This window comes from Sander lucioperca, chromosome 15, assembly GCF_008315115.2.
Source record: "Sander lucioperca isolate FBNREF2018 chromosome 15, SLUC_FBN_1.2, whole genome shotgun sequence".
Classification (NCBI taxonomy): Eukaryota; Metazoa; Chordata; class Actinopteri; order Perciformes; family Percidae; genus Sander; species Sander lucioperca.
The window spans coordinates 21,812,047-21,832,109 of NC_050187.1; the positions used below are offsets into that span (position 1 = coordinate 21,812,047).

The 20,063-nt window shown below is 39.8% G+C and overlaps 1 protein-coding gene across 1 annotated transcript in view; it reads left to right on the forward strand.

Moving 5' to 3' along the window:
* pcsk2 (proprotein convertase subtilisin/kexin type 2) overlaps nucleotides 1-20,063 on the forward strand; it is a 32,894-nt gene that overhangs the window by 7,468 nt on the left and 5,363 nt on the right. The window contains exons 4-11 of the mRNA XM_031306833.2: nucleotides 43-151; nucleotides 828-865; nucleotides 12,123-12,199; nucleotides 13,162-13,250; nucleotides 13,873-14,048; nucleotides 16,691-16,906; nucleotides 18,011-18,111; nucleotides 19,636-19,863. Coding sequence (XP_031162693.1) covers nucleotides 43-151; nucleotides 828-865; nucleotides 12,123-12,199; nucleotides 13,162-13,250; nucleotides 13,873-14,048; nucleotides 16,691-16,906; nucleotides 18,011-18,111; nucleotides 19,636-19,863 — 1,034 coding nt within the window. The remainder of the gene's footprint in view (nucleotides 1-42; nucleotides 152-827; nucleotides 866-12,122; nucleotides 12,200-13,161; nucleotides 13,251-13,872; nucleotides 14,049-16,690; nucleotides 16,907-18,010; nucleotides 18,112-19,635; nucleotides 19,864-20,063) is intronic.

Genomic DNA, 20,063 nt, shown 5'->3' on the forward strand with positions numbered 1-20,063 from the left:
GCCATGAGTCATGGATGTTCTCCATATTGTCTGAGTGATTAGATAAACACAGGCCAGGCAGACGGGACCCCTGGGCTGGATCTTAATGTGGCTGAAGCTTGGCAACTGGGCTACACAGGCAAAGGAGTTACCATTGCAATCATGGACGACGGTGAGTGTAAAATGCTGTTGTTTCTTATCCTTGAGCAGTGTCTGATAACAATCAATTATATTATATTCATCGCTCTGATTTAATTAATTACTTTGTTCACATCTGTTTAATATACAATACAATGAAGAGTAAGAAAAGGTTGCTCTGCGTGTGTTTTACACACCATTAGAGTCATATTAATGTTTGTTGTATTGTATTTGCATCATGTTGTATATGTTGTTCTTGGGTTAAGTGCCCACGACAAAATTTCCCACCTTGTGGGACAATAAAGTTAATCTTGATCTTGATCTTTCCAGAATATGTATGGTGACCACTGATCATTTGTTTCGAAGAATATGTAATTTTTCGGATTGACTTGTCAAGGGTTGTTAAGGGTGATTCACTACTGTACATCAAATTGGTATGCAATATAAAACATAGGACCAAGTTTTCTGAAAGCTTCATGCCACTGTGTAATGAAAACCTTGTATCTACAGAATGCCAAAACCTTCCAACATTTCCTTATTTAAGCTTATATGATGGAGTGGAATTTTCTCAATGCCTAACGAAGCATTTTATCCTTTCTCACCTTATTGCCTACTTCCTGTCTGCTCTCTTGAGGTCACACTATCCTCTGTAAAGCACTCCCTCTCATGCTTAATCCTATCACTGATTAATGTCGAAATCACATTCACAGGCATCGACTATCTGCATCCAGACCTGGCATCAAATTATGTGAGTACCCCAATGCTATTGAAATTCATACTTTTCTTCATTACTTTGAAGTGCTGTTAATAAGTGAAGCAGGGTTCAGGTGGTGGATTTCATGGGCTTTGTGTGGTGTGCCATTGGCAGTGACAAGGTGATTTCCACGTTGCCTTCATGGCTGCCGAGTCTCCTTGTATTCCTGGAGGACGCAGAGACAGGCAGACGGCCAGCCAAGCTGTTTAATGTTAATGCACACTGCACTGTGGCAGGCACAATGGCAGGCCGATCTGTCACAAGCAGAGATAATGCCAGGGTAGTTGGCACTGCATAATGTGATGCGCTATCTCCAGAATATTGATAAAACCTTAAAGGACAAGATTAATTGCTAAATGGAACAAGGAAATGCAGAAGGCTTAGTTTGATTTGACTATAACATTTGCAGATCCGTCAGTGTGAGTGCATTGTGCTGTCGTCTTGAATCCAGGATGTTCAAATGCAAACCTTCCACAGAAACTACGGTGTTGTGAAGGAGTGCTGTCATGGTGCTTCATTGGGCTCAAAACACCCCCTTTAGACACTTTCTTTATTAAGAAATGCCAAGAGTTTGCATACTTATCTCACTTATTGGTTAACATATTGAAGAGGTATTAAAGATGACACAAATGTACAGTGTGCCCTCTGTTTGGCTTTTCCACCACATCTCATGTGCACACTGTGTGATCCTTTTTAATGTGGCTTGCGTAAGTGTTTTTATCCGGTGTGCATGTGTCTGTACACTTAACCACTATGTTTGCCTGCCTGTTTCTTGCCTGTGAACACTGATGAGCCTTGGCCCAAAAATAACACTCAGCCATAGCTGGGGTGATGCAGGAGCACGCTCTACTGGATTGATGGATCACGCTGTGCATAGATCTATAGTGTGTGTATGTGTGAGTGTGTGCAAGAGAGAGCCAGACAATGTGTATTATTGTTTTGTTAACCCACCCACAAAGACCTCCTACTATCAGCTGACTATAAACAAACAAAAACAGAATCAAATGTCATTTTGGGTTATACCATCTTTCAGATAGATTTGAATTGATTGTGTGGTTGTGGATATCTGTGTGTGTATATGCATATCTGCTTTGGACAGGCAAATGCTAGTTCAGACAAGGGCGTTTTTATTTTTCCAGATTTCCCATTTGGTGTGATGATCATACTGTAATAGCTCATAAGATTTATTTTGATATGGATAGTTAATTCTGAGATTGTGTGTGTCCTGAGATGATACATTTTTTACGTGGTAGTTCAATTTCATGGAACATTTACCTGCAAATGCCAATAGATATAGTACTTTAAATGACTTTTGCATAAATACATACAGATTCTAGTATTATGCTGCTAAGTGATATAATAAAATATATACTGTGATGTTTATTTACAACCTTTAACAGTATTTAATATTAGATAGGAGTAGTGGTGAACAGCACTGATGTAAATAAAAAGGAGAGAAACAGTTTGTTTATAATGGAATGTTGAGTTTGACCTAATTCCTGCAACGAAGCTTATGCAGTCACTCTTTTTACCTTTAAGCTTGCCAGCACCTGATCAATACTGGTATTGTGTTTGGCTACGACACTATTTGGAGGAATTCTAAGTAACGGCATCATCGATCAGTAGATGACAGGGTTTTTTGTGTCTCAAAGAGAATTGCGCTGAAAGAGCTGAGGTGTGCTATTGGGTTTTGTGTCCCTTCCATGGAATATGTTGTTGCAAGTGTTTCTACACCCTGCTGGGACGTTACCATGACAACATGTTATGATGTCACATTACCATGAAGTTGATATCATATGTTGCCTTTGTTTGAATGTGCATGAGAGATGGAGAGAGGGAGTAAAAGAGAGAACAAGCGAGAGTGTCTCGAAAATTACCTTGAGAAGATTCTACGAGATTTATAGTGCTGCGGGCTCATCGTATGCTGTGACGCTGTGAAACGGCAATAAATGATGTTTACGACCATTTTTTTCAAGAATAGATAGACGGACAGGAGCCGTCTTCCCTTTAAGCTTGGACCTTGTGAAATCATTTATTTCGTCTTTGATTTTAAAGCATCTTGCTAAAGGATTTTCAAGAACGGTCCCATTATACAGCAATCCTGCACCCGCTCTCCTAGATTGTAGATTAGGTTATCAGCACCAAATGGACTATTGAAATCAACCATGGTAACATGATAAATGGCCCTAAAAGAGCTACATAAGGATGTTTTGTCTGTGCCTAGTCCTCTTCAATATTGACATGTAGTAATAAATCAGGAATAAAACACATCCAAAACAAAATGACAGTCTTTACTTTGGATTAAAAACAGTACTCAGATCCTTTACTCAAGTAAAAGTATCAGTACAACAATGTAAACATACTCAATTTCATGTAAAAGTCCTAAATTCAAAATCCTACTTAAAGGACAATTCTGGCGCAAAACAAACCTAGGGGTTAATAACAGATGTGTACCCACTTGATCGTTCTCTGGGACATGTTTGCATGCTAATCGAATGTGTTTGTAGCTTGAAACAAGCTAGCGCGGACCGCTGATTAACTTACAACCAGTGGTGTAGTGGTCCCTGGAGAAGTGGGTATACTCTCAGTTTTCACCTTTTCTTTTTTTTTTTTTTTTTTTTTTTTAAAGTAGTCCAGAAAAAAGCCCTGTTTTAGAAACAGTGACATGTAAGACTATGATTTAGTTTACCCAAAAATCTGTCATTTCTACTTGCTCACTATTATAAAATGATCATGACTTGATTAGGAGCAGTTTGTAGTTACTACTGGTCACACAAGCAGCCTGGATGAATGTAAAATGTATTTATCATGAGGCAAACATGGTGTTATCTCTTTTCCTCTAAATGTGCAGTCATATTGCCACTGGCAATTTGCCAGTAGTTTAAAATAATGATTCATTTGGAAACCACCTTAAAACTTACCTCAGAATGATGTCTTCCATCAACTGGGGTGACACACCGCCGCTTGTGTTATTTCTTCATCTGTTGTTTGGTCTGCTGCCGTTATCGTAGTCAAGTGGCACCGGCACCTGAGGTTTTTTTTTGTTTTTTTTCACTGGCACCTGAGGTATTAGCGATATTTTCCTCGGCATGACCCACCCTACTCTGCCTCTGATTGGCTCATCAGTCCTCATGCCTAAAGTTAACCAATCTAATCAGTGAAAGCAGCGAGTACCAGCCAATTAGAGGCAGAGGAGGGTGGGTCATGGCTTCACTATCCTTGAGGAAAAAATGGGCAATCTGGCTCACAGATATTACTGAATGGTGCGCATCAGGGGGGATTTAGAAGTGGGTATACGCAATGCTGACTGTAAAATAAGTAGGTATACGCCGTATACCAGCGTATACCCTGGACTACACCACTGCTTACAACGCTATTATTCGGGGCACAGGGAAAGTAAAAACAAATCGCCATTTATACCACTAAAAAGGCTCAAAATATCACCACACTTCAACGGTAGCATAATGAGGGTCCCTAAATGTTAACTGAAGCATTGAGGACTTTGTAAGTGTACAGACAGTTTATTAAAAAGATAGATTAAAAAGACAGTCGCGTTCTCATATACAGGCGGCCGCCATCTTGGGAGCTACTTTCTGAACTATCTTTTAAATTACAGAAGTATTATCAGCAAAATGTACTCATTCTGCAGAAAAGTGGCTCCTGTGAATAATGTATTATTACAGTATATGACATAGTACAGATTCCATTGAAGCAAGTAGCATTTTACTGTTGTAGCTGGAGCTAGTTTGAACTACTTTATATAGGTAGACTCATAGACATCAAGTTACTTCTTTTACATAAAGGTCACAAGCCAAAAGGGTTTGGAACCACTGGTATAATCTTTAGCAATGTATTGAATTTTTTAACACATCACGTGTTTTATGTAAAACCTAAATCTGAAAATGAACCAGTAACTCCAAAAGTCAGTAAATGTAGTGGACTAAAATGAACAATATTGTGGACAAATTGTGGTCAGAAACTGGAAATATTCATATAAAGTACAATCATTCAAAATTATACTATACTTAAATACGGCACTTAGTTAATTCCCATAGATTCCATTCCAAAACGTTTTTATTTTACTTTTTCTATGTCTAGAAAAACAGGGCATACTGGCTTCCACAACAGCAGCTTAGAGTCATTGCTCTCTGCTATCATTCGCTCCGTGGATGGTGAACAGACGTGGGTTGCCGGGGAAAGGTGAGGTGGCTGAGACTGGGCACAATCCATTATTCTGACCCTGGTTGCTCATAGGACACCGGAGGAAGACCAGAGTCTGATTGATAGCAGAAGATATGAGCTTGATAAGCACAGAAAGTGATTCATGGACATGCCCCTGTGTTATTTATTACCAGGGCTCAGCACTTTTCACTCCATTTAATGAAAAAACGTGACCTGTTTGGGAGCAACATGTTCTTCCTTCACAAATGTTCTCTCTGTGAATAACATTGTCAAGCAAATTCTTAAACTTTTCACATTTCCAAGCAGCTTCACCGCTGGTGTTGTGCCACCTGTTAAAAATGTATTAGGTTTGTATTGTACCTTTGACATCTACATAGAGAAAAAAGACAAGAGAAAAGAAGAAGTAATCACAAATGAGATACATTAAGATGGCATTTGCCCTTGTATTTATCATCACATCTCCTTAAACAATCACAAAGGTATGAACCTCTCTGGACCGTTAACATTGCTACTTTCCTCTAGTCACCTGCTCCACATTGTGATAATTACAGCGTTTCTCCATTGGGTCAGTAAGCTTTTGCCGTTTTGCTTCCTCTTTGTCGCTGACTGAGTCATCTCCTCTAAATGTCAGCCAGCAGAGCTGTCAGGCCAGTGTGGAAACAGCCCTAAATATTGATCTGATCTGTTCAGTTCTATGGCTCATGAACACGACTGTGACTTCCCCATACTCATGACCACACGAAGCACCTGTTACTGGGTTACAGAGAAAAACAGATACCACTCCAAGTGACATGAGATTGCAATAGCTTGAATGAGCTTTGGAAGAGTGTTAACATAAAGAGCAATAAGTGTGAAACTTTCCCTCGGATCTTGAATCCAACTCTGTGTGTGTTTGTGTTTGATCTTCAGACATGGATATTCTGGTAATTATGTTGACTACATTAATGTCTCTCTGGCAGATGTGTCTCCTGCATCTTGTTTCTCCTGCTTTTCCGCTGCTGTTCGTTCTGATTCTATTACTTTTGGCCATGTGGAATTAAATGCTGGCAGTGATTGGGCCATTATTTTCTCAGCTTGAAATCCCCGCTGTGACCACACATTATTCTGGTATCGCCAGTCAACTTCTCTAACAGTTTGAACAAAACACTGCAACCTTCAGTTATTACAGGTCCGTTGTATAAAAGAAATAGTGTGACATTTTGCGTCACTTTCTATCTCAGAGTTATAGGAGGAGATTAATACCACTTATGTCTGTATGGTAAATATGAAGCTACCACGAGCAGCCAGTTAACTTACTGTATTTAGCATAAAAACTGGAAACAGGGGGACCACCACCTCTAAAACTCACTAATTCCCATGTTATATCTTATTTGTTTAACTTAAAAAAAGTTGGGATTTTACTGGGGGTCTTATGCCAGACTTTTCTGGGAAGAAATAGTAACCACAACATTTTTTCACTTCAGTTTTTGTACAGATTAACCCTGTGAGGTCTAAGGGCATTTTCACACATAACTGATCCCCATGTGTGTCATATCAACATGTTCAGAACAAACTCAGCTTTCCGTATAGTGAGACCCAAATCTGTTCCAGAGCATTGTGTAAAGAGATAATTTGGCACTAAAGCTGAAACGTTGATGTTGGCTTTTTGAAATTCCTCAAATCTCTTTGATGTGTTATGATGTGCTGTACGAATTGTTTCGGTGCTTGAAATGAGTTTACCAAAGTCTTAAGGTTATATATGATTCAAATAGTAAATAAATGTCTGAAGTGAAATTTTGTAAGTTCGGTTTTTGAGTGGGAGTTTTGTCAAACACCGGTGCATCTTAAGTCCTCAGAGGGTTTTAACTAAACATGTTGGTAGGAGCTTTTGGCAGAGCCCGGCTAGCTGCTCCCCCTGTTTCCCGCCTTCATGCTAAGCTAGGCTAAGCTAAGAAATGGGAAACAGGGCTCGCTATAGCTTCATATTTACTGTACATAAATGAGAGTATTATTGATCTTCCCATCTAACTCTTGGCAAGAAAGTGAATAGCCTAAGCAAATTTCACAAAATGTCAAACTATTCCACTAAACTGTGTTAGTTATTAGCCTGACTTTACCAAACCAAATCGCAAATGCAAATTAGTCTCGAACCCCTCTGTTCATTCTCAATTTCCAAGAAGAGTTATCAACGGGTTATTAGCATGTGACATCGTGCCGAGCGACCAGTGACCAGGTCCGCTCGGTGTAGATGGCCAATCACAACACAGTAGTACCAGCCAATCACATTAGGGCGGGACTTGGCGCAAAGTGGGTGGGAAAAACACCCGACGATGGTAAAATATAAACAGACTAAAGCCTGCAGAGATGTGCTGGTATATGAGTTTATGAGTTGGTATCATAGACTGTATATATTAATGGACAGAGCATGTGTGACGTCACCCATTGGTTTGTGGAGATCAGTTATCCGTCGTCGAGTTTGCGTTTATGGGCGCAGCCATCCTGGTTGCGGATGTGACGTTTTTAGACGAGAGGGCGGAGTGAGGGAGGAGCCATAGACTATTGGGCGGTGTCTGACTGTTTGTTTTTTTTGGAGTTGGCAACGCTGCTGACACTCTACGTTACCTTTCACACGTTCACTGGCAATCTGGACGCAACTGCTGCTGAAAGCTAGCATACATAATTCGAGGTAAAATATAGCTTCGCTAGGTTATATATAAAGGATATCTTTGTCCAATAGTTATATTACATATAAGATGAGTCACATTGTAAAGTAAATGTATCTGAAGTTACCATGTAAATTGTCTGTAACGTTAGCTAGCCACTGGTAAAACATGCTAACGTTAATTTTCTGCAAATCGAAGTTTACGTTGTCCTAATTTAAACGTAGTGTCAGCGAAATGCAAAACGGGGATTGTTAATGCTCATAATCAATAATCATTATCTAACGCTAAGTATTAGCAGATGTATAACAAAGTTTCTTAAAACGTTTGGTTAACTGTAACAACCATAATGCACTGATAATGTCTTGCTACTGTTTGCTCCATCAGTCTATGGTTGGCACAATTAGCCTTTACATGCTTTTAAGAGCTAACGTTAGCAGAAATAAGCTAATTTAACTAAATTAAAGTTACACTAAAGAACAATAGACTGTTGTTGATTCATCTGTATTCTCCCCCGATAATTAATGAAGTATAGTTACATGCTAGTGTGCATATATATTTAACTATGAGGGGCTCAAATGGAAATTGATGACTCTTTTTTTTCACAAATAGGAGTGTGGAGAGCCACGATGGCATGTGCACCCACCCAATACCTCAGAAGTAAGTCCATTTTCTCTGGCATCACCCAGAGATGCAGGTGGAGGGCTGTTAACAATCCGGGGAAGATCGACAAGGCTCGCAGGGTTTTTTTTCTTTTTCCACTGTGCATTACAGACAACCAACAGACTGTCACACTATGCTCACTTTAATTGTAAAGGCAGCTTCTATTTCTTTACCCAGGCATTTGGACTTGACTGAACAGAGTGCTGCACAAGTGCTTTAAGCTTTATATGTTAAGCTATATTTTTATATTGTGGTTTGTAATGTCAACCATTCTACTGTAATTAACAATGTGACACTAGTGATTCAACTACCCTTTTTTTCATATGCAGACATGTCTTACCTTGACCCACAGCAGTGTTTTATGTGTGGAATGTACACTGGATTGTAAAAGGTGAACTACATTATTTAATTCATCAATTTAACCCCTAACCCTAACATAATCTTAAAAATATTGCCAGTGTTGTTTGTGGTTTATGTAGTTAATGCCCATTTCAATGTGAAATAAAGGTCTTTCTAAAGCTACATTTGTTTTTCTGAAGCAACTATAGGAACATACACAATATTGTAGTCATACAAGAAGACATTGGTAATTTGATAGAATTTGTAATTGATTAAAAGTGTCTATTTTGGCTTTAATCAACAAAAATATGATTTCTCAAATGTTACCATACTTGAATGTTGACAAAGAAGGATCAGGGAAATGTAGTTTGTGCTTTTCTTGTGTGTCTTTATGTACTTGTCAATTTTAATCACCATGAAAACACTTCACCAAAATCCTTTTAGATTAATTTATAGACATATTTATTTTGACATACATAGTCAAGTGTTTAGTAGGTAATTGAAAATGCACTAGGTGCTGTTTAATCTGTGTAAGGTTATTGCAAATTCATTATAACAAAAGTATTATCACAAATTGTTGGTTGATTGTGGTAGATGAGAGGCAGCTGGAACCCAGACTCCCACCCTCTAGACTCCACTCCTGCAATAAGAGACAGACAGAGAGAGGAGAGACAGAGAGAGGGAGGGAGGAGAGACAGACAGAGAGAGGGAGGGAGGAGAGACAGAGAAGCTACCTAGGAGCAGCAGGCCTAACAGTAACATAAGAGGACACAAATATTACAGGACTCAAATTTTAAACCTCTAAATACCAATGACTGCTAAAGTGCTAAAAGTTGGTCTGTCCTTTCAGCAGAAGAAGCTGAACCGAAAATGATTTTCTGGCATCATTATAATCAGAACACATTTGAGAACTTTGGATGTGGTCAATGCAATCTGTTTTCCACAACAAGATGAATGGCACCAAATACGCTGCTCTATACACCAGGTCTTCCCTCTGGCTCTGGTCATTCAGTTTTCAGTGTGGATACCTTTGTAAAGACAAACATGTAGTTAAGAGATGGTAGATCACAATGAATTATATTAATATATGAGCTTGTACATGAAGGCATGCTTCAGTTGAGGACATGCAGTATTAAGTAAACATACTCCTACATGTCAAATTTATCTTAGACAATGTGTATTGTACGCAACACTTACATTACTTACATTTTAGTAATAAACAGAATTTGTAAATATAGATTGTAACATGTATGTGACTCATCTTAAAACAGACTAATGTGCTGACAGAAGGTCTTCAAATAGATTAGCAGACACAACTACAGTAAGTGGAAGAAAGACCTCAGTGTAACAGCATCAACAACAGTGGTTAGTAACTCCTGCAACAGCATGCTTGTTAGGTACATTAACAGTCTGAAATAATGTATTTAGATTTTTGAGAAAAGAATATTGAACCTGGTGCTTTATACAATACATTTGGCTGCAGAACTGAAGATTTTTCAAGATAGAACACTTATGTAACTTTACAATAATATATATATTTTTTCATGTGCGACATTTTATTGCAAAAACGGGTATTCTGGCCTACTGCCCCGTCCGTCGACGCGCTCCAGCGCGGCTTTGTCCGAGGTGAGGGTGACGGTGATGCTGTGTGGGTGTCTGTGCCTGTCCTTCGGGCGCCTCCGGGTAACGTTGCCCAACTCTCGGGCGGGGTACATATATTTCAGTATATTCAAGTAAAAGCATCTCCATCTCCGTGTCCCGTGCGAATGCCCCACACAAAACTCAGATGTGAGGGGGTACTTTCTAAATCACACGCGGTCCCAAAATGATTCTAATCCCGTACGAATAGGATTTATATGAATTTGCACTATAACGTTAGCTATATCAGGCTTTGACTTTAAGCTAACATTACCATTACATGCGCATCGATTAGCAATAACATCACATATGGTTAAAAACAGATTACCGGCGAGACCGTTGTGCATACCTACTGTATACGACTGTAACGTTAAATATATTAATTTTAATCCGCTTATACAGTCTGGTCTGCATAACGTTATTAGTTAGCCCGCTAGCTTGGTTAGCAAGGTGCAATCTAGCTAGCTAACTGATATTCATTGGGATACTAACGTTGGCTAACGAAAAACGGTATTAAAACAAAATGTAACGTTACTTACCGGAAAAACTGAACTGCCGACTCCTTTGAGTGTCTTGTCGTACAACCGAACGTTGAACAAGACATTATTGGGCGACCAACTGTCACAGTCACGAAGACGAAAGCTGGTCAACCCCCAAAGTGAAGTTTACATGCCATGGATAAGCTTTGCTAAACCTCTGTCATGATTGACAGGCCGCGAACTGTCAATCACATCATAGCCACGCCCTAAAACATCCCCTGCTTTATCGCCGATTTTAAAATCAACGAGACCATAATTCAAAAAATGAACATCATTCTATGTTGCAGAAGACTTAAAACTAGCGATTGAGAATATAAACTCTTAATTGAAATGTTTACTGAGGTAATAAATCAAGTGAGAAGTGGGTCATTTCGCCATAGACTTCTATAGAAACGGACCTCCTTTTTGCAACCGCACGTGTCGCCCCCTGCTGGAATTCAGATAGAATGCAGGTTTAAGGCACTTCCGCATTTGCCGCATTTTGCTGAACCGGATGCGCTGTCCACTAATATATACAGTCTATGGTTGGTATATTAAACTTTTGTCAAATCCTGTTGGAAGTACTGCATATACATATTTATTCTCAAGAAAAGCTTTAAGTGCAGTTGATTCTTCTTTTAGCGAAAGTATACCATCCAGTTTGTTCAATGATTACTGTTTTTAACACATTGTAAGGCGACCTTGGGTGTCCTGAATGGTGCCCTAAAATAAAATGTGCTATTATTATTATTATTATTATTATTATTATTATTATTATTATTATTATTAATAATAATAATAATAATAATAATAATAATAATAATAATAATAATGTTACTGACGGCTTCAACAGAACGTTCCAAATCAGTTGTTTTCTTGTTGTTTTTCTGGTTGTTTTCGAAAATAAACAGTGGTTCTCAAACACGCCCCATATTAAATAAATGGTTGTGATTGGCCCGGTACATCTCAGGCCGCTGGAAATCTGTCCACAGAGGAGGGGGACCAGACGCATCATTCTGCCAGAGCAAATAAAACCTGAGCTCGCAGATTCGTCTGTTTCCCAGGCAAATTTGTTATAGCTAGGTGCACCTGGTAAAATATAGATATCAATATTTCACACTAGGAAGCCATGTTTTGGGAAAACCATCCAGATGACAAAGCAGGCAGTGATAAGGTCAGCACTTCACCATGCAATGTTCCTCTCTGCTTTCTCTCCTTTTGTTTTTCTGTCTCAATGATGTTTTTGTAAATGCATCCATTTGGTCCTTTCAGAATGCCGATGCCAGCTATGACTTCAGCAGCAATGACCCATTCCCATTTCCACGCTATACAGACGACTGGTTCAACAGGTAAAGCTCATCCAGGCGACCGCTGTTTATATACTGTGTCATACTGTTTTTTTGTGCATATGTGTGCTCTCCCTGTAATCAGGCAGCCCTCCTCTATTGATTTTCTCTTCACATAGTTCCATTAGGACATAATGGTGCAGTATAAACAGAGCTGTGGTTCAACACAACACAATAGAAAACATAATACCTATTTTTACCCGCTCACTTGGAGGTGATAAGGTAGATAAAGGAGGACGAGCACAAGTCTAGTCTCCTCTCAGGGCTGTAGTGTTCACAGTGGCGACCTTCTGTCTGATAAAGCCTTATCTACCTCCCATCTCCCAATCACACCAAGTGATCCACTGCCACTGCAACACATGTCCAAGAGAGGAACAAAGAGGAATATATTCTTTCTCCGCCTCTACTCCTCCACCGTGCTTCCATCTGCTCAGATGTATCAGTTTGGGTTTGCCAGTGTAGCAGTTGCTGACTGTCGGGCACAACTCTCTGGCTAATCAGCTGGTTGTTAAAAATAGCTGCCTGTCTGTAGCAAAGCATGCTGGGTGAGAGGGGTTGACTCTCTGCAGTGTCCCTTTGGGAAGCGGAGGGAGGGATGGATATATATACACACATCACATGGTGCACACAAAACACTGATATGTGCAAACATATTCAGTCAGACTCAGATAAATGATGGCTAAATTGATTAATAAATCTCGTTGCCTCTCCATGAGCTAATGATCTACAGGTCAGAGTGTTTATGCTAATTTAAAATAATAATTTATTGCTAAGGAAATGAAAATGCTAAACCTCTTTTATTAACAATTTCCTCATTCTAGTCTGGCCCAAAGTCAACAAAAGCAGAAATGTTATCTAATCTGGGAAATCTTATCTCAAACTTAACCCTTAACATATCTTTAATAAATTCATGCAAATTCATGCAAATCCTCTTAAGTACATTCTCTGCTTTTTGCTATTACCAGTCACGGCACTCGATGTGCTGGAGAGGTGTCTGCGGCAGCCAACAACAACATCTGCGGTGTGGGAGTCGCCTACAACTCCAAGGTGGCAGGTGTGTGTCATATTTAAGCTGCATTTATGACAGCAAGACAATGAGCAGTCAGCAATGTTTGCAAATAACATTTATGATAATGGTATGATGGAAAGATCAAAAGATATGATGAGGGTGATTCAGTCTGTATGCATCATGTATAAAATATAGGTTTAGTGTAGGAAAAACATTGCATTGTTTTTTTATTGGAGCATGTATGAAGGGTATACCTCTACTTATTGAATTACTGCAAATGACCACATAGGTCAGTTAGAGTTCACATAGCAACAGGACACCATTATCCAGACAGCTCCATGTTTCAGTTTTATATAGATTTTTCTTGAAATTTACTTACTTGAGTAAGACAGGAGAAATATGAAAATGAGAATTGACTGCTTAATTTGTTAGCTGCTATGAAGCTGACATCACTTTCTAGCTATTGTTATGGTTTCAATGCTATACATGTGTTGTATTGCTGTCTTGACAGTCTAGATATTGTAAACTTAACCAGCTGAAAATTAATTTATAAATCACCCATTTATAGCTACCTAACTCCACTGTATTCTGGCAGCAGTACGGTAAACCGTAAAATAAGATGCCAGAATTTTAATGTTAGATTCAGCTGGAGATGCTGCTCTTTCAGGTATAAGGATGCTGGACCAGCCCTTTATGACTGACATCATTGAGGCATCATCCATTAGCCACATGCCCCAGGTTATTGACATCTACAGCGCCAGCTGGGGACCAACCGATGACGGAAAGACGGTGGATGGACCCCGTGAGCTCACGCTGCAGGCTATGGCTGACGGCGTCAACAAGGTATGGCAACGTTATACCTGCTGTGCAGAGGGTTTCAGATTAATGTGCCAAAAAGTGGTGTAAAGTGTAATGATCTTTGCTACATGTGTCAAGCCACCCTTTACAAAGTCTGTTTAATTTGCTTCCGTAGATTCTTAGCCTTGTTTATCCTTTTCGTTTGACTGATGTCTGTAAACCAAATTGGCCCGTGGGGACAGTAGCGCTGTACTCGACTGTACACTACTAATATAAAGATGAAAAGGTTTTCACACCGAGGTTGCTATGTGCTCTGTGATGATACTGATCTTACAAACAGCCATTTTGAAGGCAAATGATGCAATTGGGCAGTCATCATAGCATCCCTAATGTGTGATACTACTTAAAGCTCCACAAGAATACTTTTCTTATTAATAAACCATTGCCATCAAAAACGTTAGAGTGGAGTTTCAGGTCTTCTGGAGCTGATTAGGCATTCTGGTCTTGCTCAAGGACACTTCAGCAAGGTGAAATCTCTCTAAGACCTACCAATGGGGGCTTAAACGTAGGCCATCTGGTTAACGAGCAGCCTTCTTTGACACACACACACACACACACACACACACACACAGAGGTGCCATGCTAACACGGCCACTGCCAATTACTTGCTTGATTAATCATCATGTACTGTGTGCAGGTGTGGGTTGCTCTGAAATGACTTGTCTCAGGCAGGGTAGCTGAGTAGGAGCAAAGCTGACTGTAATCTCTGATCATGTCAACACAACTAATCAAGCAGAAACTCTGTGATCTCAATCTGCCTCTTAGATTCTAACAATCACTTATATAAGCTACTGTGAAGGCTGAACACGGTGTTCTGTGAGTTTGAATGTAGAAAAGGTATTATATATGCTCCATTGCAAAAAGGAGGTACAGAAAGGACACAACATGCATCAATCTATGCCTCAATTCAGACTACTGTGACTAAAAATACATTTAATAACTCTGATATGTTGAGAATGCTGCAGCAAGCAAGGCTTTTAGTAAAACTAAGAGATAGGACCATATTTGCTTGTGTGTCTCTATTTGTTGCCTGTTCTTGTAAATTCGATTTCAAGATTTCATTGACTATGTTTGGGCTATGCATGACTACAACCATGTCAATTATATTTCTCAATTCAGAATTTTTCCAATGCAGTGTTCCTGTATCCTGGTTAAAAAATTAAAGACGGTTAGGTTTTTGCCATCAGCTACGGAATGATCTGAGAAACTCTGGAAATAGGTTTACTTCAATACTCAGGAGACTATGGACCTGTTTAGAACTGAGTGTTCTGTACGCTTGAATGCTACATGTTGTGTGAATACTTGATTAATTGTATTGTATGGAGCAGTTTTCCTTTCTGGTCCACCAATTTTCCCCAGATCACTCTTCCACACGAATGAATCCACCCTCCAAAAAAACAATACATCTTACAAACCACCCAACATACACTAGAGTTTAGATTCTCTGCCCGAGCCTGAGCCCAAACTTGCCGATATTTCCCGCCACTATCCTGGGGCCGGGCCAGGCCGGCACATCAAGCATTTGTGTTTTTTTTTAATCATTAATTTATTAGCCTAATTGGGTGGGGAGAAAGCTATGCCATAATCATGTGCAGCGTCTCCTCCACTCACATGCATCACACCGGGCCTGCTGTGCTGTATTGTGTAGCTTAAGTGCAACATGGAGCTTGAAGATTAAAAACAGGAGAATTAACTTTGAGCAAGTTTGGAGGAAAGTCGGAGGTATGGAACCATTTTAAACAAGTCGTGGGCAGTGACAACATATGTGTTGGCTTTGTTGAGTGCATTAAGTGCGGCACGCTGCTCGCCTATGACTGCAAAAAAATGGGGACCATGAACAGACACAGGCTTGCCATGGCAGAAAAGATGATAGTCAGCCTTCAATGTCCTCTTTTGTTACTTCTCCAAGTATACCCCTTCTAAACATATTTCTGCAGTTCAAACAACTCAGAACTGTAGTTGAGAACGTCAGTTATAACGGCCCACGTATTAAAAAATTGTCGGGTTTAAATCGTGCTCGGGCTCATAATTACAGTTAATGTGTCGGACCGGGCTGTGCACAGACACAACTTGCACGGGCTCGGGTAGGGTCGGGCTTGATTTTTTGGGCCCGATCTTTGCTTTAACATACACATATAAAGACAGTAGCTTCACCTCACTATATTGATCTTATTCTATGTGCAACCACCACCTGATGACCTGAGAGGTCTGATTGGATTTTAGTCAGTGAGCATGTCAGAGATGTACTGGGAAACCCAATTATTAAGCGTTTTAAAGATTATAAGTAATTGAAGCACAGGAATAATATGTTCAGCTTTGCATGTCTGGGTAAGGATTTGATTGATTGATTGTTTTCGAAATGACATGTCTTTGAGACTTCAATCTATTTGCTACAAATTCCCCTCTGATCATTTTGACATGTTTTCAGTTGCTTTATCTGTAGCTATATCATTCTTATTCGTTCATATGGATTATGTACATAATTAGTAAACTGGCACACACTGACACATAAGGCATAGTTACAGTCAGGCGAAATACCTAAATTCCCAATTCTCATTTCACACCTGTAAGTCCCACTTTAACTAAGCATACCTATAAGCATAACTGTGATGACAATATTGTTTTAGGGGCGCGGAGGAAAAGGCAGCATCTACGTGTGGGCATCAGGAGATGGTGGTAGCTATGACGACTGCAACTGCGACGGTTATGCCTCGAGCATGTGGACAATCTCGATCAACTCAGCCATCAATGATGGACGCACCGCCCTGTACGATGAGAGCTGCTCTTCCACCCTGGCATCTACGTTCAGCAATGGACGCAAGAGGAACCCAGAGGCTGGCGTTGTGAGTGTGTTTACGCAAATATATGTTTCATAGGAGTGAAAAAAGAAATCATCTTAAATGTTTGTTGTAAAGTTTATCAAATGTTTTTTAACATCCCATGGTCCGTGAAGTTGTCTTTTTCAGGTACATGCACTTTTAGCATTCAAAGACGACTCAATACTTGTTCATTACATTTTATGTCTTTCAAAGATATGTCCTTATTCATAGACTGAACTGTGAATAGCTTTTTTTCAGTTGGCCCAGCAGGCAATGTATCCTAGGCCTGTCAGGAGATTGGATGAGACTAGTGGTAAAGCCTAAAAAGCTGTTGTGCTCTAATTCCTTGCTGGTTGTAAAAAATGGAGGTTGAGGTGGAGGAATAACTATTATGTGATTACCTTCCTGGACATCCAGATGCAATATTTTCCTGTAGATGCTCAGAGCAGTAAGCATGTGGATGTTGTATTAAAAAAAATGGGACAATGTTTTTATGGACTCCTCTTTTATTAGTTCTTATTGTGGGCAACCATCAGCAAAGAGTTAATTTCTACCAAGGTACCTTAGTGCAATTGTTTTTCTTTTTCTCTATAAGTGGAAAGAAAAGTAACAAAGCAAACAAGTGAGACACCAAAGGGAATCCAGTGACTGACCTTAGCATCCACACAAATGGGCTATAACTGTAACTGGATCATTGCTGTTTGAACATTTACACAAAGTGTTTGTGTTTGTGATTATGCAAATCACCTCTGGCTGTTGACAGAGCCACGGATTTCCCCTAGGGTTTCCCCTCTAATTTCAGTCAATCTGTTATCATTTCTAATTAAGCACCAAATGAAATAATTAAATGCTTATTCAGTAAATATAAACACAACTTGTCTGCTGATGTGTGTATATAATAGCTCAGCCAATGTACACTCTGAACTCTTATTTATCCTTTTCTATCTTTGTTCTGTAACATACAGTATATATAAAGCAAAGGATTTTATTGGTTGTGCAAATGTCCTTAGACTGTACAAACATTTATATTTTTTTCTTTTTTGTTGAGTAAAGGGTAGTGTAAATCTTTGGGGCGGGAAGGAAAAGAGTCTTTGGTGACTGAACGATCCTGTGATTTGCTTATTTCAGGCCACCACAGACCTGTATGGGAATTGCACGCTGCGTCACTCCGGAACATCAGCAGCAGCTCCAGAGGCAGCTGGTGTCTTTGCTCTGGCGATTGAGGCGAAGTATGTACTCTACTTCGCCTTTCACACGCCTGCAATATATGTGATTAATGATTTAGATGGACTGTCTGTACACATTGTTAAAGGTCCCATGACATGGTGCTCTTTGGATGCTTTTATATAGACCGGCCCCTCTGAGCTTTCATTTTCTCAAAGGTAGAGCAGGATACCCAGGACTCGGTTTACACCTATCGCCATTTCTAGCCACTGGGGGACCATAGGCAGGCTGGGGGAACGCATATTAATGTTAAAAAACCTCATAAAGTGAAATGTTCATGCCATGGGACAATCGATTTGGATAATATGTCATTTGAAAGAACACTGTTTTTATGCTATTTAGTCATGAGCTGATCATTTTTTCCAAGTACAACCTTGAGCTTTTATGTCGCATTGATGTCTTTGACTTCTTCTGTCAATCTCCATTCTCAGATCCTTTATTCTAATTTTCCCTCTGTGTGTCTGAACTCCTTAAATGCACAAATCATTTCTCCACTTTTCACAGAGCTGCTTATTTATCACAACCGTGAGCCAAATGAAAAGCAAAACAGTACTTATTGTGCCGCCCACAAAGTTCAGACTCTGTGGGCCTGTGCCAAGGACACAAATGATATTTGGATCAGTGCTCTTTATATCTCAGGACAAGTCTAGAAAAACACAGTTTATATACTGTAAAGAGTGGCTCACCTCTATGTTTTAGTTATTATTTCCTCCAGCAGAGAGCCTGGGATGATAAAAAACACTGCAGCACATGATTGAGGCTAATGGTGATACTAAAGCTTCTATTATTGATGTTTACAGGAAAATGTTAATCATGTCATATTAACACTGTGGTACGAGTTTTATTTTATAATCCTTTCAGAGCAGATTGTTCCTTGTGGATCAGAAAATAATTAAAAATATATGCCACGTAAGTAAACCCGCCCACACATAATTAAACGAATATGATAAATCTAAAACCTGGAGAATTACTGCTTCTTAAATCCCAGAGGAGAGCCTTTTCCTTCTCTCAGACGCTTCATTTCTCACACTAAAGGCTGACAAGATTCTGCTGCCATTAACTGACACCAGTTAGTGGAGTTGAGTAAAGAACACTGTTTGCTCTGTACACACAATAATGATGTGGCTGTTGGTAGGAGCGGATGCTCACCCTGTCCGGCAGCAAATAACCCATGAGGCTGTTGGCACAACTGCACGGCCTTTTTACTGCCCAAACACACTTGAACCAACGGCAGGAGTCAGCCAGAACAAAGCTGTGACACACAGCTGAGACAATAAAGGGAGAGACAGACAAAGGCAACCATCTGCCTCACAGAACAGACACTATGATGTTTAGATAATTGAAAACAAGTCATTAATGCAAAACCATGAATCAGAAATGTTTTAATATTTGATACTCAACATTATTTTTTTTTTGTTGCTAGAATGCCTACTTTTAACTTATAATATTATGTCTGCTCCATCACTCTGTTCTTCCTTTATCCCCCTGCCTCTGTCCTATGCACGCTGATGACTGTTTGTCCACCCCAGCCCTAACCTGACATGGAGAGATATGCAGCACCTGTCAGTCCTGACCTCCAAGAGGAACCAGCTCCATGATGAGGTCCACCAGTGGAGAAGGAATGGCGTGGGTCTCGAGTTCAACCACCTATTTGGTTACGGTGTTCTGGATGCTGGGGGCATGGTGAAAATGGCCAAGGAATGGAAAACTGTGCCTGAGCGTTTTCACTGTGTAGCCGGATCCATTCAGGAGGCCCAGTGAGTCACATTACTAATTTTAGTCTCTTTTATGCTATACATGCTGCATGCTTTTATGCTATACATGCCTCATGCTACATGTGCACACTACATGTTCAAACTGTGCTCACCAAGATCCAAGGAAAACACTGCTGAGCACAAGAGACACACTCATCTAATTACTGAGTAATCCCAATAAGGCTTAATTCAATAAAACATCT